The sequence below is a fragment of the Cyprinodon variegatus genome, unplaced genomic scaffold, assembly GCF_000732505.1.
Source record: "Cyprinodon variegatus isolate N-32 unplaced genomic scaffold, C_variegatus-1.0 Scaffold258, whole genome shotgun sequence".
Lineage (NCBI taxonomy): Eukaryota > Metazoa > Chordata > Actinopteri > Cyprinodontiformes > Cyprinodontidae > Cyprinodon > Cyprinodon variegatus.
The window spans coordinates 503839-522338 of record NW_015150711.1 but is presented as its reverse complement, the minus strand read 5'-3'; the positions used below and the strand labels follow the sequence as shown (position 1 = coordinate 522338).

The following is an 18500-nucleotide window of genomic DNA, read 5'->3' as shown; positions in this document are numbered from 1 at the left end:
ATTGTGTTTTATTCAATCTCACCTAATTCAGCTGGCTAGATGTTATCAAGAGTACTAAAACCCTTTTCAACATGAGTTTTACAACTAAGGCTAAATACTTTAACTTAAACTTAAATACATGCTCGGATATGCTGGTATCGGCCAGTATCGGTATCGGATCGGAAGTCCAAAAACAATATCGATATCGGATCGGAAGTGCAAAAACCTGGATCGGGACATCTCTACTTAATATTAGCTTTTTTGTGTGGCAGTTAAGTGTTTGGAAAGGATTGAGAGAAAGTTGCAAGATTAAACCGCCATTTGAAAGGAGAAGGTTTTTTCTACCTTATATCAGGTCGAAAGAGAATTACACTTTTAGCAGACAACAGGAAGGCCGAAAGGTTTTCAGCTACAGGAAGTTCTTTAATGTTTAGAGAGCACTGTTTAAAGTCTTGCAGCTAACTGAGCTAATTACTAAAACAGAAATTCTAAAGTCTTGAATGCTATCTGTGCTGTTATGAGTCAATCTTTTTTTGTAAAATGGTATAATGCCGTTTTACAGGGACTTCTCTGTCTCTGCTCGCAGACTAATGCTGCTGTAAATCTGAGCAGAAAGCTAGAAAAAACTGTTGAACCCTTTGCTGATATCATCTTAAGTACCTGAATAGTTTGTAAGGCATTTGCCCAGAAGCAATGGCTTTGCTTTCATTAAAGAATTCAGAATAGATGAAAAGAGAAAAATAAATTAAGCAAAACTCTTGGAATAATAAAAACATCATCTTAAGATGCAATAACCTGTAATTTTCACATGTTGGTGTAACCGCACCAGGAAAATGGAGAGTCCGTATTTAGCTTTAGTGGGCTGATAAGCAACAGTGTTGAACAGCTAATGTGCTATCATCAGGGCAGTTGGGTTGTTAACACTGATTGTGGTTATGACCATCCAGAATAATACTGCTTTATGAAGTAATAGTGGGAAATTGTGTTTGGTTCAGTTAAAGTGCCACCCTTTAGTGCAATCAACTGAGTCATGCAGAATGGGCAGACCCATTCAGCTCCTTTGAACAATTTTCTCTAATGACCTTGTTTGTATTCTGGCCTGCTTACTTTGCTCCCCCTTTATTTAACTTTGAAGGCTAAAAGTGGTGGGAAGGTTAGAAACATCACAGTCACTTTAGGTGGAATTTGAGTTTTTCTTATCCCAGCTTTAATCAAAATGGTATCCAAACAGTGTAACAGTGAAAAGTCCAGCAGTTATATATCACTTTATCACTTGGATCAGCTGTAGCTAACACTGTTTACCACATTACATGCAGGCTGAATTTGAATACATTGATTCCTTTGTGGACACCTCCACCACTAAATACAAAGAAAGCATCCAAGTTGGACTCAGGCCCAGTGTTTCCAGGCATATTTCTCCTCGTGACTCTGATTTATGAATGCTGCTGGCAGCTAGGAGACCTCTCATTCCGTCTTAGCAGTCAGCTCCCCTTCCTCCCTTTACCTCCCCTCAGAATGTGACATTGTACAGCGCCGGGTGTCCGCTATTTATAGTGGGTCACCCTGGTGACATAGTTACCTTTATAAACCCTGTGGCACACAGTGGGATTTGAGTGGGCAGAGGTTGCATTTTAGGCTGACTGAATATAATGTGTTAATGCGTAAACACCTGAGTGTGTCCTTTGGAGCTTGATGGGATTTTAAGAATGTGTCCCTTGGACGTTTTCAAGGGACCAATCAGCTTTCCTGTTTCATTCACTCAAAACTTTGATTGTTTCTTTGATGCAAGTCCAAGCATCTTGTTTTTGAATTCTGAGCCATGTTTACATTTCAAAAGTTGAAATAGCCTGCGGACAGCAGCCGTCATCATCCGTCTCTAATTGTGGAGACCTCTGAGAAAAGCCGCAGGCAGACAGAAAAAGTGGACTTGTTTTTTCTGCACCATAATTTCTTGACCCTAGCCCACAGTCAGAAATAGCAGCTTGGAGAAAGGCTTTTGGTCGGTGTCTGTGGCGGCACACAGAAATATCGCGCCCCAGCAGGCTCGTACGCACAAGCTGTAGACACGCTTCCTAACAGAGAGAGAGTAAGGAGATACATTTACATAGAGAGGCGTTGTCTTGGGCTTTCTTCCAGCTCCAAAACCGACATTCTTCTAATTTTTAAAAACACCAAAACATACGTACCACCAAATGTAGAGTGTGTATTGAAAGACTTTTATTTCAGGTCTTTAAAATGATGATTTAAATTTGGCTTATTTACAGAAAACTATTTAAAAGGGGTTTTCCAAACATTCTTCAGTTTATAAGAGATTTAGGTTGGTGTTTTTTTTTATATAGAGTGTCTGGCAAAGGTATTCATGCTCCTTCAATCTTTAATACTTCTATGTTAAAATCATAAAACCTAATGTTTTATTTTATTGCTATTATACGAGAGAGGCTATCACAAACTGGTGCACAGTGGCGGAGATGGATGGAAAAAAAAATGGTTCTTCTCTTATTGTTTTTACAAATAAAAAAATGTGTAAATATTCTGGCCCATTTACTCTGATAAATGTGGATTTATCACCTGGAACGCACCACCCCTGTGGGGAAAGGCAGTGGCAGCATCATGCTGTGGGGATGTTTTTCAGCAGCAGAGACAGTGATACTGAAAAGAAAATCCCAGTGGAAAATCTCAGATAGTTTGACTGACAACAAATATTAAAGTAGGGTGATATAAGGTATATTTAGAGAAAAAATATTTATTAAACTTAGCTCATGTAGGTTCATGTTAGCTTTGGAAGCAATGAGACATTTCCCCTTAATTTGCACAGAGATAATATTTGTATCATGCATTGTTGTTTCTCTTGAAAGCAGTAGCTTAAATTAGGTCACATCTGCAGACTTAGTGTGATCTGCCTAAATCTACCATTTCCTTCCCTGTATCCGGTGCTAAAGCACCGTAGAAAAGATACTTGAACTTTGCATCCCTGAGCCATCTGTGTGAGTTCTAACAGGATATTTTCAATGTTCAATCTGTCTCCCTCTTCCCTCCTGTAAACCCATTCACACTTGTCCCCGTGGTATGATTTCTCCACCTTCTCTTCCTGCCTTTCTGCCGCTCCTTCATTCTTCCAATTCCACTTTTCAACTGTTTCTCCCACCTCTGTTCTGCATGCCTTGTCATCTGGCACTCATCTTTTTGCTCCAAACTGCGATACCTCATTTGTTACCACTATTCTCCGTCCTGTCTTAACCACCTTCTCCTCTTCATCTCCGTCCTATTCTCCTTTTTTCCCCTCTGCCCTTCTCTTCTCTAAGCTGGAAGCTAGAGAAGCTACAGGATTAGTGGGTGGAGGCCTCCAATCAGCTTCAGGTCTTGGATCGGTGACATCGAGTGCCCGCAAATCGAACAGCGACACCTCCACATTCCTCAGGGAAAGGGAAGAGCAGCGGAGGATCCTGGCTGACACCCACTCAGCAGCCATGGACCTGCGCTGTCGCCTGGATCACAACGAGAGGGACTGGTTGAGGGAGAAGGCTGAGCTGCTGGAGAGGTTTGATGTGGAGAGGAGAGAGTGGGAGTGCCAGCTGAAGGACATGCAGAAGAAAATAGAAGAGGTGAGATTCTTTGAACTTATGAAAGTTTTTACTGAAAAAATTGCTTTAAAACAGCCTTTTTATTTGACCCTTTATGACTTAAACATATAGTTTGATGAGCAGACTGACACCTTAGTAGTTCAGCCCTGATGCATCTATAAACCTGTAGCCTATTTTTCTTGAATTTACTTTGAGTCGGAAGTTCCCCTGCAGTTCAGTGGATGTGACTGCAATGGCATTTATATTCAATGGGTCCAACCTTGCAAACAATCAAAGCATTAAATTCAAGAGATTCAAGATTTATTGGACACTAAGAAGCGACCAGCATCCAACTAAACTCAGACACCAGTGGCAACTCCAGGTAAGGTGAAAAAAGTAAAAAAAACAAACTTGTCAAGTATGAGCGTAAGCTACGAGAATTAGCAGAAGAGTGCTGCAGTTTGGTATTTTGACCACCGGTGGCGGTATAACTGGAAAACTCTATAAGGCCTCTTTAAAGAAAGAAACTACTAAAAATTTACTTTAAAATGTTTGCAGTGTCTAACAAATCTTCAACATTGCTTCAGCATCAGCTGTCAAAACAATATACTTAATCAGAAAGAATGAAAGCTGACGACATTCATGCTGCTTTTGTCTTTAGCTTTGTCTGTGTGGGCTAACCAAGTGTGGGCTAACCAAGCCTTGAACTTGGAGCATTGTTCTCAGGGATCGTTATATAAAAATCAAACTTGCAAAATGTATTTATGACTTTAAAATAATTTATAATGATTTTAATTTATCTTGCTAAACTAAAGTTCCAACTGTGAGCTGTCAGCAGTGGATTGATCACTGTCAGTTAAATTAAAATCGTTTGTGTGAAAATGTGCAGCAGTATGCACACCTATGACCCAGTAATCTATGCCCATCATTAGTTGCTGATCAAGATCAAGCCACGTCAGTAATGCTTTCTCCTCTGAGGCCGAGGTTTGGGGCATAGGAGCTTCTTCATGTTGATATCTGGATTTTCAGAGGTAGTCAGCAGTCAGCCTGGCAGGTTCTGGTCCCATGGGGTGTACTTTTAGTGGTAAAAATAGAAGAAGAGTTGAAAAAGAAATAAACCCAGACAAGGCTAATTCAGTTAAAATGCGGGATTCCTTCCAAAAAAGGAATGGTCTCTTTTTTTTTTTTTTTTTTTATTGCCTAATTTTAATACATTCTTCTTTGTCCTTCCAGTTGTGCTGTGAGGTGAGGTCCACCAGAGGGGGAGCGGCCCTGGACAGCATTAGGCAGAATGACAACTCGGGGCACAGACTCAGCGTGCGTTCGACCAGCACGGGCTCCAGCCTGCTCAGTGACCACTCCCGGTCCGAGCTGCTCAGCAGCAGCACTCAGTCAGAACCAACCAGAAACCCGCCATCACCCACACCTGGTCTCAACAGGAGCATCAGCACTGACGGTGGTGCCTGCTTACAAGCCGACAACCTGTTTGGATTAAATGTGGGGGCACAGTTCAGTCCGAGTGGCCCCTTACAACCCGAACCTTTGGTTGATCCAATATCCAAAGAAACATGGAAGCAAAACCCATCAGGTGATACTAAAACAGTTGTGGAAACAGAGCTGGAGGACTTTTATCGTGGAGCTTCTGGGTTTGGGCCGCCACAGGATTACGTTTCTGTAGGGAGGGAGAAAAATGTCCATCAAGTTCCTTCAGAAGACTGTCTGTGGACAGGGATGAGTTATGGCAGTGACAAGAGAAAGAACACTACTGCTCTTAATGCTGTGAGTATAACTGGAAAATGATGTCAGTTAATACCAGCCGACTATTTCCTTCTTTCTTTGTGTCACATCTTTGTTTTTCAGGCTCTCAAAGAAATAGCCCGTGTTAGTGAGGAGCTCTGCAGCTACCAGGATGAGATCCGAAAAAAGAGTGGAGATCAGAGGTGAGTTTATTTCCATGACAACCCATATCTGATGAGGCTCAGCTAACATTTACTTTCATACATCTGATTCAGTATTTTATAAAGGCAAATTTTTTTTTCATTACTCCAGGATTTCTATAAAATTTGGGAAAATGTATGTATAAAAATATACACTCTGTAGAAAAAACTAATTATATTTATAGATTAATTCATATTTTAAACTCTTAGAATTAGAAGTTTACAGTACATATAGCTCATTGATGGCCACTTCCAAAGACCCTAGACAAAGTGATGAGTGTGTCAGTCGGGTCCATGATAAGTGGAAGAAGGTAGGAAGGAAGCAGGAAGAGGTGCTTCCTTCCATGATGCTTCCTAGCATAGTTCCTTTAGCATGGCAAGCTTGCAGCGTCCCCTACCAATTATGGAGCTATAATCTTCCCACAATCCTTTGAGTGACATCCAAGCATGGAACATGTCAGGGTAATTAAGAAAAATACATATTTGCTTGATTTTTCACACATGCAAATATATGGACCTTTGTATGGTTTAGGTTTTATAATGGAGAGCTTCAGCTGTTTGTGTTTTTTTGTTATTTATTGGAGGCTTTAGTCCAAGTTTGACTAGCATCATCCAAATGCATTTCCGTTGGAGTTAAAGGCTACAGTGTGTTTAATGGTCAGACTGCAGCTACATGAACCCGTTCCCCCCACTGCTTCTCCACCTACAACAATACAAAGGCCATCATAGTACAAAATGGCTTCTGCAGCGGCCCCATTACCTATCTTATTAAGTGATGAGGTTTGTTTTAAATTAGAGATACTCTAATGATGTTTTCGTACTGATTTCCTGCTGCTCCTGTCTGAGATACAGAACCCTATCTCACCTTACCTCTGTTGTCCGGGTGATTCTTTCCACTGTTCTGGGCATTCTGACCAAAAAAAACAAAAAAGAAAAACAGACCAATTACGGTAGAAAGATGCGCGTGCAGCAACCAATGCGTGACCAGCCGGTTGCCAGTTCAAATCTAGTATACATATATAGTTTTATAAAAAATATTTTATTAGTCTGTGCAGAATATAGATTTTCGTGATCTTTATTTTGTCAGCTCTGCACTGCCGTACCACTAATGTCTGATGTCACTAATGTCACTAACCTCCCTACCTGCACAAACCACTACTATGTAATGATAAAAAGCAATTTCTAACAAAAACATAAAGATTGAGACTTTCAGTTTTTAAATGATAATAAATTACATGATTGTGTAAAATATATATTTTCTTTCTATTAGTGAATCGCTGTAATTATTACACACTATAGCTTTAACTATTGTTGTAAATCCATCACAAAACTTTTGTATTTATACTTTTCTGAACTGAGCTCTCAGCCACTTCAGAGTATGGAACCAGCTTATAGGACATCTGTATAAAAACTTGGCATCTTTTCGGGAAAGAGGCAAATTAGGTAGTACCATAGCGATGGGCTAAACTAAATGTCTTCCTTTGTCTAGGAACCAATGGGAATCCCTGTGTCCATCGGAGCGACATGGAACAGGCTTCCTGCAGGTGGAAGAGGCTCCTTGTGACCTTGGCCAGATCTATGATGACCTCAAGGCTCTGCAGCAAGAGAACTGGATCAAGTTGTCACCAGAAACCACATGGAGAGCTGACAGAAGTTCAGCTGACATATGGATTGCAAACCCTGCTGATTCGTATCACTACAGAGGCGCAGAGACCCATTCTGAAGAGAACTCAGACATGGAGACAGAGGCTCCACCCATTCCTCCTCGCACTTCCTCCTGGAATCTCAGCTCCTCGAATCCAGACACAGAACTCCACATCCCAGAGTCCCCTATGGCCACGATGAAGACGTGCCATAGCCCCTGTGTTCTGTTGGACAGGAAGTGTAACAGCCCATCCATTGTCAGGAAGTTTGAGGCTATGCTTCAGGAAAACGAGGGAAAAGTTTTTAAAGACGGCGTAATAACATCATGTTCTGTACCTTCAAACTCCAACTGTAACACAGGCTGCTGCCACAATCGCTGGTCATGTGATGCAGGCAAGTTGACTCGCAACAAACTTTCGACGTATGGGACAGTCCAGAAAAGCTTCTCTGAGGTCAACATAGTGACTGCTGGGAAAGATCTGTGCCCAGAGAAAAACCCTGATGCTGGAAAGCTGAATATGTTTCCAGTTATCCAGGAATTCCCTGTGGATTCAGACTCTAAAGAAATACCAGCTACTGGTCCCAGCCTCCAGGGCTCGAGAAGAAACCTGATGCTAGAACGAAAAACAGCTGAGTTCAACAGAACTTTGTTCCAGGCAGAGATGGGCCGCGATGCAGACTGTTATGCAGGATCGGAGACCCGTTCTGAAGTCCTCGCAATATCAGGTCCTTTATTACCCCCTGAAGATGCTACATCTCCATCCACTTCTTCAGATGTTTTCACTAACGTCACAGATTCATATCCTAAAGTTTCATTATCTCCCTCTATCTTGAATCCGAGCATACAGACCCCTGAAGAGAAGCCAATGCCATTGAGTTGTGCTCCTAAAGTTCAAGAGGTCAGGATGAAGCCAGAAACAATTCCTGCCCTCTCACTGGAAGAGCCGCAGACTGGGCTCAGAGAGGCTAAACAACCCTCTCTGATTTCTGAACAGCAGACCGAGGTCAAGCACAAACTGCGAAAAACAGGCAGCTTTTCCAGGAAATCCCAACAAAGAGCAACCCATGAGCCAACTTTTTCTGCAAACACCCAGTCAGATGAATCCGTGGAGAGTTCAAACTCTAAGAGGGAGAATCCCCATGAAGCCAAACCTCAGACTGCCAGAACCAGCGCCTCACCACTTCAGCTGGCTGCTGAGAGCAAGAAGAGACAGGTGGCCCAACCAAGACAAAGATCTGGCTCTCCTTTCCAGACCGACTCCTCCAGACCGCTTGCTCGAATCATGAATGAGCATCCCTGGAAGCCCCTCACCCTTGCTGCATACCCTCGACCAGAGGGTTCTAGATCCAACTATGGTGCGGTGGAAAGGATTCTGAAAAATTACGAGAGTGCGGCACTAGCACAACAGGATGAGATGGTTTCTAAGCCTACAGAACTGGACATGCTGGACATGGCCCCTCTGCCTTCAAGCCCCACTCTGAGAGTCATGCAAGCATCACCCACCCCTCAGGCTCACAGCCTCCAGAGGGTCAAGGAGGTGCAGCTTAAAGTGCAGGTGAGTGGACTCTGGCTAAGCCTGGATTCAGATATAAAACCTTTAGATCTTCTAGGTGTACAGGTCAAAGTGCACTTGTTCCAATTTCATACTAAAGGATATTAATCCTTTCATCCAGGCGTGCTTTGGAGGTGCAGTGGTTAGTGCGCACGACCCATGTACGGAGGCCTTAGTCCTTGACACTGACGCCCCAGGTCCGAATCTGACCCGTGGTCCTTTCCCGCATGTCCCTCCCCCTCTCTCATTCCCCCTTTCCTGTCAGCGTACTGTTTAAAAAAAAATTGCCACTAGTTCTGTAAAGACTAAAAAAAAAGTAATCATGCCATGCAATCTTACATAAAAGCCATTAGCCACATAGTAGGTGGTTGTTTTAGTGTGAAGTCATAAGTAATGCTCTTATTTAAGCTTGCAAAATTAAACAAGGAGAAACTAAAACTTTACCATTTGAGGAGTTCTGGATAGAGCCAATTGACAGAAGAAAATTATTTTCATCTTAAACGCAAAATATTTACATTTTATATCTTTTTTTACAATTGAGGTATATTTGCTGCTCAAGGTGGGTAGATCTGTCGGCTAAAGGCATGTTTTAGAGTCTTTAAGCTCCAGTTAACGATTAATCGATTACTAAATTTATCAATAATTATTTCAATAGTTGATTAATTCGATTAATTGTTTCAGCCCTAGTTCTGACCCCTGCAGACAAGAGCTGTAGTTTTGAAACGGCTCTGATCCAATCGTCAACCATCACATTTTGGACCCACTTTCAAACATGATCTGCTTCTAACACGTCAGTTTAAAAGAAAAAAAAGGTTTCACCTGCTGCCTCATGTGACCAACACTCTTGGTAGTGGTCACAATTTTATGCTGGATTAGAGAGAAGTTGGTTTGGGAAATTAATATAAGCTGGTTATTCAAACTGTATTTTGATAGCTTGCTGTTTCAGTGGACCTGGATGATGTTTCTTTTCCAACACATTGTTAAACAGTAAGTAATTGCCCTTGACGGAGGCCAGCCCTGGTGGGAATGTTGTTTATTTCTGGTATGTGCTAATAGACAAAAGCAGGCCAGAGCCTCCGTTATAATCTGGGCTTCTGGGCCACTCCACTGCCTAAAGGCTCCTAAGGAGAACTAGGCAGGGGGGCTGTAGCCTCTACCAGCCCACCGTCAGTCTCTTCATCCTTCTGGAAGGACGCACTGTTTTTCTAAACCATTGTGTTGTGATTACTGCAAGAATCTGACTGACTAACTGGCCTTGGCAGACCACAGAAATGAGAACGCTGAAGTAATTACGCAGCTTTAAAGTCAAGCTGATCTTAAAGATGTTGTGGGAGTCATTATGAAGGCAGTTTTGGGAAAGTCATGAAAAGAGCGCAGTAGGGAGGTCCACATTAGCTCTGCTGTCAGAGATTAAAAGAGTTGGCGAAGAATGGAAGAAGTGCCTCACATGTGAGCTAACTGACTTCAAATGCTTTTCCTCTGGGCCCAAATCAATCCGAGCTACTTGTGTGACCTTTTCACAGGAGCGTGCTGATGTGTTTAGAGTTCCTGTTTGAAATATTTTCCCCAGGCTCAAGAAGACAACAGAGGGGGACACGTGACACAATGTTAAGTATCTGAGCGTGCCAGCCTGGATGCAGATAGAACAGTTAGAAAAATCCTTCATGTTCATTCTTCTGTCTCCCCACAGGAGGATGAAGAGCCCTCGGTCAGCCCCCCCTCCATCCACAAGAACTTTTCAAGGCCCGCCCGTCCTGCCAACCGACGCCTCCCCTCCAGATGGGCCAGCCGCTCCCCCACGTCGTCCTCCTCTCCCCCATCCTCTCCATGCACCACCCCTGTCATACCCACCTCCTTCCCCCTCCAGAAACACTCTTCCACCTTTACGTACACTCATGGCTTTCACATAGAGACGGTCATCATTTGAAACTCCATGATGTTTTGGAACCAACCAGAAGCCTTTACGGACAAACTCTGAACTCTTTAACCATTCTTTCTGTTGTGTTAACCATATTCTTTACTAAAGACTCAGAATTTACTCAGAATGTATTAATCCACTAAGTGAGTTCATGAAATCCTGTGGAACATACCTGATCAAGATCATTGATCCAAACAGCTGACAGGACTATAATGATGACAGCATCCATACATGTTAGAAATGACTCCAAGCTTTTCCAACCATCTAAAGGAATAATCTGCTCAGGTCTGGATTCCAGCTTTGACTAGTATGACTTTATAAATCTACATATAACAGCCTTTTACTAACGTCTCTCCTCTATGGACTGATTCTAGTTTCTGTTTGAATCTGTTGCAATGATGCAGAGATTTATCTGAATAATTTCCCAACAGTAAAGTATCCTGCAGTGAGTTTATGACTGGGCTGTACCTTGACTGTGACCAGAAAATGTTGTTTTTCATTAAAGTTTGACTTTTCATTTATTATTGCTACACAAAGAACAGCTGCATAAAAATGTGACTTTTTTTACACCTGTACCAAAGGCTGTCTTCTGCGTATTGTTAAGTGTATTGTTTAAAATAACATTCTCTTTTCTGCCGTAGATAACGTTATCTAGCATAGCACTTGCTCATGAAAAGAGATAGGAATCCCTTTTTTAACTAAATGCTCATCTATCAGGACGCTACCAGGCTAAGTGGCGTTTTTTATGGCTGATAGGCAGTGAGACACAATGCCTTTGCTGTTGATTTTTTTTTTTTTTTTTTTACAATAAACACAAGATTCCAAAAAATGTCTCAACTGTTGCAAAGTGTTTATCCCCTTGAAATTTTGCAACATTTCTTTTCATTCATCTAGATTTTCATGAGAGGTATGCAACAGACTGAGATCTGAAAAGTGTGGCTTGAATTTGTTTTGAACTTCCCTGATTCAGTGTAGGCTTCCTTGTTTTGCAGTTATAACACCAAGCTTCTCTATCTCTAACAGATTTACACACCTAGAGACGGAAATGTTTCCCTGTTATTCTGCCCTAAATTGCTCAAACCGCCGTTCTAATACATGGGTATGCTTTTAAACTACTTGAAGCTATGGTAGACCTGTGGAAGGTCAACACTGTGTCTCTAATCTTCTCCTTCCTCTTGCCACTTTGCTTCCCTCAAGCATGGCTTAATCTGAGGGAATACAGGCCAAAATCTGACCCCTTAATCATTCTGAAAAGAAATCACCCATTGCAGCATGATGTTACCTGGAGCAGATTTTCTAACACTGCATCATTTGATGGCTAAAAGGATCCATTTTGGTCTCGTCTGTTCTGAGCGCCGCCTTCGTAGCCGTTTTCCCAGATGTCTGATGTGTCCCTCGTCCTTCATGAAGCTGCTTTTTCTCTAATGTTCTCAAACCTCAGAGGCCTTCACCGAAAAGTTGCTTTTGTATTGACCCCAAATCACACACAGCTGGACTCTCTTAACTGCTTGGGTGATATCTAAAGACGCCAGGTTCTATATCGGTTTATCAATGGTTAAATATTTAAAACTTGTCTATCCATTCCACTTTTTGCACAATTAGGCACTTTGTGTCAAATAAAATCCCACAGTAAACGTGAGGTATTGCTGCAACAATGTAGAGCATGTAAAGAAGTTATTTGTCCTCGGAAAAGATGCTAAGTTTTTTCATCTTCTTGCCATGTTGTTGTATTGCACTACAGAGCACCTAAGTGCTTTTTAAATTGTAATAGTCAATAGCCTGGTGTTAATCACTAACATCACTTGTGCTCTACAGGCTATGCTAACTCTCTGTGCAGAGGTGCAATCCTGCCTCACTTCTAAGCTTTGCAACTCATCTCATAGTTTGCATAGATAATCATCTATCTATCTATCTATCTATCTATCTATCTATCTATCTATCTATCTATCTATCTATCTATCTATCTATCTATCTATCTATCTATCTTGTTTTCATTATCCCATATATCCAGGCTTATTTACTCACTGTTGATAAACAGGAGACACGCTGCTCTAAGTGGGACAGACCCCCTCCCTCCTCACCCTGAAACCTGCCACCGGTTCCTGATGGAAATAGCAGGTGTGACAGTGTTATGGTGCCAGAAATCTTACCCCTCTGCTGATAGATATATAAATATTTTCATTCTCTCCTAAAGCCTTCCCTGACTCTGGTCCCACTCTAATCCTGCTTTTCTGTGTCAAAGTTGGGAAAGAAGATGCATTCCCAGTAAAGACTTGCTGGTGTCTGGAGTTCTACACATGGTGAAGCAATCGTGTAACTAATGCTCTCTGGTTCAGAGCTGGTTAAAAGGACGGCACTGGAAAGAATTTCTGCAGAGATCTGTGTTTAATCAGCTCAGCAGAGTCTCAGTGCTGTATAATAGAGACACCAACCTAGAAGAAAAAAAAAAAACTACTGCAAAATCATTTTGCTATTGTGGAAATGACAGCTTCACTTTCCCTGTTTGCCAAACTGATCACAGTATCAGATTATACTAGATGTAAGATTTCAAATTTGTTCAGGACAGTTGGCTAAATCCTCCTCCCATATGCTTACTGAGTTAAGTTTTTTTTTCTTTTTAACATGTAACGGTGTTACAGAGAGTTTCATGCATGCACAGGATTCATCTTGATGCAAACAAACTGATGAGCTTACTGCAGAGCACTGTGTTTTTCTCCTGCTGCATGACGAAGACAGCAGCCCACTGTTGGAAGTAGCGACATCCAGTAAAGGATGATTTGTTTTCCAGTTTTTGCTGAGGTCATTGTGCTCCAATTCCCTCTGATCCTCACAGCTTTTCTGACCAGGAACCTCCGTGCAGATTCACTGAGGACATCTGGTGCCTTCAATCTTTTTCCTCTAAAATAGAATATATGGTGACTATGGTTAATAAAGCTTATATTAACAGCTATACTACAAGGTATAACTTGCTGCTAGTACTAATTAGGAATTTTTTTTGCCTTTAAAATCACTTTAAATACTAGTAACATAAAATTAAACAGGTATCTGAAACTCTTTGGTGTTTAATGACAACAGTATCACACTGGCACAGCAGACTTTCCTTCTGCACATCGATAATCTGCTCAGCTGCAGCTCAGAGATGCTCTGTCCATTGACATGTGGTGTCTATGCCATTTGAGTACAGTGAGCTTGATTATAAAGTTGTGATATGGTTTCACAAACCTCCTGCAAAAAAGAAATCAGTAGCTGAGTCCGTAAAGGGAGACACAGCAATGATGATGTCTGGTGTCTGATAACTAGAATGCATTGGTGTTAAACAAAAGATTGAAAAGGTGAGCTCCATAAAGCGGCTTGTGAAAGGAGTTGGACTGCTTCATGTGATCCATGTTCTAACTCATGGCGCTTAGGTTAAATGTGTTTTTTACTAGATTTTTTTCACTTCTTCCCCAAACAAGTTCCATTTTTGAATCGCGGAAGTCCCCAACCATTCCCCTTGCCAAAGAAAAATCAGCAACTTTAGAGATAAATATTGTAAGACCCATTGCATACAGAATTCCTTTCATTTTCTGTCGCGCTTATCTCAAGCAGGGTCGTGAGGGGTGCTGGTGCCTATCTCCAGCTGTCTACTGGCGAGAGGTGGGGTACACCCTGGACAGATCGCCAGTCCATAGCAGGGCAACACAGAGGCAAACAGGACAAACAACCATTAACAAACACACTTAACAGTCATGTTTTTGGACTGTGGGAGGAAGATAACCCACACATGCACAGGGAGAACGTGCAAACTCCTGGGCCTTCAGCAGTCCTACACACTGTTACACTGTGTAGCCCGCATACAGAATTAACAGTATTTATTTCAAGGATGTCCCAATCTGATATTGATCTGAATGATCAATCTGATTTAGGAAAAAAATGATATTGCATTATATTGGCCTGAATCTAAAATATCTGTTATTTACTTGCTGATGGAAACGCTCTGCTTCTGTTTCTCTAACCTGTTGGTTTATATTACATGGGTCAGTTGTCCTCACACCTTTTCTTGTTGATTTTTCTTCGCCGTTTTACTAATATCACTTGATCAAACATTTTCTAAAATTATACAGTACAAAACAGGTAATAAAAGCATGTATGATACATGCTAACATCAAATAGGATCATTATCGGTATCGGTCAAATCTCAAGCTGCAATATTGGTATCATATCGGAAATGAAAAAGCTGTATCGTGACTCCCCTAATTTATTTAAAAAATCATATCAAGCTCTTTAGATCAAATTTAAAATTGTGATATAATGACCAAAGGGACTTATTATCTGTCACTATCAGAACAGAGGGCTTTAATGGGTTTACCGGATAAGAAATATTTCCCTCATAATTCTTTGGATTTACTATTTTTACAATTTTTGCCTCTAATAGTTTAGATTGACTGCTTTTCTGTTTTTTATAGAAATTAATTTGATTTCCGTTAAAATCATATCAGCTCTGCAGCAGGCAGGATCAATGAGGTTTCCAGGAACAAATATCATCAGAGTAACTGTTTAACCTAGCCGCTAGGTTTAAGTCCAAAGGTATTCATAATGCACCTGCTTGCTAAGACAAAAAATGATTCAAACTTTACGATAGTCTAATGAAAAGCCTTTTATTTTCTAAATCATTTTTACCAACCACTCAAAGCACTTTTACTCTGAGTTCCATTCACCCAGCAAGTGTTCATACATTTACACACATATCTGTAGCCCATTTCTGACAGCAAAATCTGTGCTCCTCCCACAGAGCCAAAACAAACCCTCTATACCAGGAGATTAGTGCATGATGGTCCAAAGGAAAAAAGCAAAAACAACTGTTAATCATCATTTTCACATGTTTAATCTGAAACTCCTGATAGAGATTCAGGTTAAACTGAACCACAGTCATCAATGTAAGATCATGTGGGAAAAATTACAACCGCAAAGGATTGTGTGGATGCAGTATCTAGTAGGAAAATCATTTTTTTTTTTTTTATAAAAAGCCAGACAAATTCTGAGTGTATAAAATACATTTGGAGCTTGGATGTTTCCCTTTAAATAACTCTAGGGGTATTGATACAATCACCTTTCCCCCCATTCGATCAGGTGAGAAATAAAACTGTTATACCTAAGGTGATGAGGTGAGGACAAAGATTTTTTTTAAGCCCTATAGTGAATATTCAGATGTTACATTTCTTACATGAGATTGACTTTGAGTGGTTCTTTTTTCTTTTTAATGTTGTGAATTTAAAGTTCCATGTTGATGAATAACGCATTTTAGTAACTTAACGAGTCTTGACTGCAGGACAGTCCCATGTCTTATTTCCCCTTGACCGTACTGTGGACCATTACTGTCACTAACTTATTGTCTTTCTCTTTTTCTATGTCCCTTTTTCTGTCCTCTAAGCCCCCACCTAATCAGGGAAGGTAGCTCCTCGTAATCCGCACTTTTCTGCTGAAGGCTTCTCAGTATTTTCAGTTGTTATCCAAGGGCGTAGGTTTGATCTCCACTTTGGTAGGGTCACTATTGGTCTTAAGTTGAATTGGTCTGATGTAATTGGTCCTACTCATTATGCATGCTCCTATTTTTATTTATGCTTAATGTGAGCATCACATACAAATATAGAATACAATACATACACAAATTTTATCAGCACTACACACAAAAGATGCTGTTGATCAATGTTTGAAGCATCAGTGGCTCAGAATAATGTAAAATTGGGACAACTTAACACTTTGAAAAGGGTTACATTTGAACTTACCAGTGACTAAGACGGAAGGTGAATATGTGCCTTTTTAACCAAATATAGTCTATATATGTCTGTTGTACTGTATGTGTTTTCTTTTGAAGAAATAGAATTGTGCAGAGGTAAACAGAGGTAAAACACTTTTATTATTTTTATTTGATATGCTGATATTCTCTGTATTGTAAAAAAAAAAAAAAAAAAACATATTCAAGAGACTGAAAATAGATTTATTGTATTTAGATGAGCGCAGGAACTATAAGAGGAACTGACACTGAGCATTTAAATTATTAACTTCAATATACAAGTTATGAGAAAAGAAGCGACTGCTGCAACAAAACTGTATTGTAAATTATAAACATGTTATTCACATATAATTATTGGTAGGGACAAATAGGTCGGGCCAAAATGTTGGAAGGGACATGTCCCTATGGTCCCTATGCAAACCTACGCCCATGGTGTTATCGTTTTCCAATGTTGCCTTGTGCTTACCAGGGTAACATTTAGACCAAAACCATGTTTCTACCAATCTCACGGTTTGCCTGCAGAAACATTTTTGAATGTTTAAAATGTAAACTAATTCATATTAGAATTTTCATCAATGCAAAGTGCCTGGTCAAAATTTCGTTTGTAATTAGGCACCAGATAAATGAACTAAATTCTGAGTGTGTTTAAAACATATCATGTCAGGGTTGCTTTTAAAAACCAGCTGACTGCAACACATTCCCAGACTTCCTATGAAGGACAGCTGCTTATTGATCACACATTGGGTATCACATTACCGACCATGTACAGTATACTCTCAGTCCCATACAGTGGTGCACTGGGGCAGCATTTGTGCTTGCATGTGTAGGTCTAGACCTGCTTCCATTAGCAGCTGAATTATCAGTCTGCAGCGGCAGCAATGAAATCTAAACCACGCAGTTAGACACAAGGCATTTCTCCAGTCTTTCTCATCCACCTTAATGTGAGTTGCACAGAATATTCAGCATGCAGATATCACAAAGCTACTTAGGTCAGCTTCTAACAGAAGCATATACATAGAGATGTTGCAGGCTAGCTGTCTGAGATGAATATCTAGAGCAGGAAAGCGAGACAGTCTGTCTGGGAACATCCCAACCAACCTTTCTGAATTCCTTCCACACTTTTAAATAGACCAAAGAGTTGACCCCTCACTCATTTGCAGGATTGGATACAATGCAAAGGCACCATGTTGGTTATCTTTTATTTTCAATTTGCAGTCTTAAAGGAATTAAAAAAAGAAAAAAAAGAGTATTTTCCTAAACTTAGTATCAAATATATATAGAAGTTAAGCACAAAGTTGTAACACTGAGGTGAGTGGTTTTTTTCACTTGGGTTCTCAGGACTCTAAATAGCAGTAGTGGAAGTGTGTTTGGAGTTGAAAGATTTATGCCCTCGGGAGACATAAATCAGATCAGAAAACATAAAATGGGACACATTTCCCAGCCATTTGTTTCTCACTTTTTTGCCATTAGAGAACATTCTGGTAATTTTGCTGCAGTATGGTTCATGTCAACCTTACCTAACTTACTTTTTTTAAAACCGTAATTATTTACCATACATGCAGAGAATGTTAGTGTGCAAGCTGGTGATATTTAGGTCTCTGTGCTGTTATCCTCAAGTATTTCACACTTTTTACTACCTTCCACTAAATCGGCTCCTGGTGAGCTGATCTCTGTTTATGTTATAGACCAAGAAGCTCATGGTAACTCTGGAGGAGCACCAGAAATCCACAGCTCAGGAGAGAGAATATGTTAGCAGGACATTTGTTAGACTTTAACTCTTAAAGTTGAACTTTTATTGAATCGTGCAAGAAAAAACATCACTCTTGAAGATAATCTATACTTTCTTTTTCTTCTCCCCCTCCCCTGTCATGTTCATTATGGCAACAGAATTAGAATATGAGTGCCGTGCTCTGCCCAACACTTTTGCTTTGCCAAGGGAGGCTTGTCAGGATGAAAAACCTGCCTTGATCATCCAGTACTGCTTTATTATTTATTTGAGATTTATTTTTATCACAGAAGTAAGATTAGTAATGCCAAACATGACAGGTGGACAGGGGAAGAGAAAGAAAAAAGAGAAGAAAGACCAAAAAACTTAGACTCAACTGCTGTTTCTGTAGAAGACATAAATTGTCTGCA

General features: G+C 40.6%; 1 protein-coding gene across 4 annotated transcripts in view; it reads left to right on the top strand.

Annotated features, from left to right (window-relative positions):
- Positions 1–11412, top strand: part of LOC107089627 (protein SOGA3-like) — a 28407-nt gene extending 16995 nt beyond the window's left edge. For 2 of the 4 annotated variants that reach the window (XM_015382521.1, XM_015382518.1), the window contains exons 3-7: positions 3282–3581; positions 4773–5318; positions 5400–5479; positions 6966–8676; positions 10364–11412. In XM_015382521.1, the coding sequence (XP_015238007.1) occupies positions 3447–3581; positions 4773–5318; positions 5400–5479; positions 6966–8676; positions 10364–10600 (2709 nt within the window). In that variant the 5' untranslated portion in view covers positions 3282–3446 and the 3' untranslated portion in view covers positions 10601–11412. Of the gene's footprint in view, positions 1–3281; positions 3582–4772; positions 5319–5399; positions 5480–6965; positions 8677–10196; positions 10282–10363 lie in introns of those variants that run through there. The other 2 variants (XM_015382520.1, XM_015382522.1) reach the window with 2 other exon arrangements.
- Positions 11413–18500: the final 7088 nt, after the last annotated feature.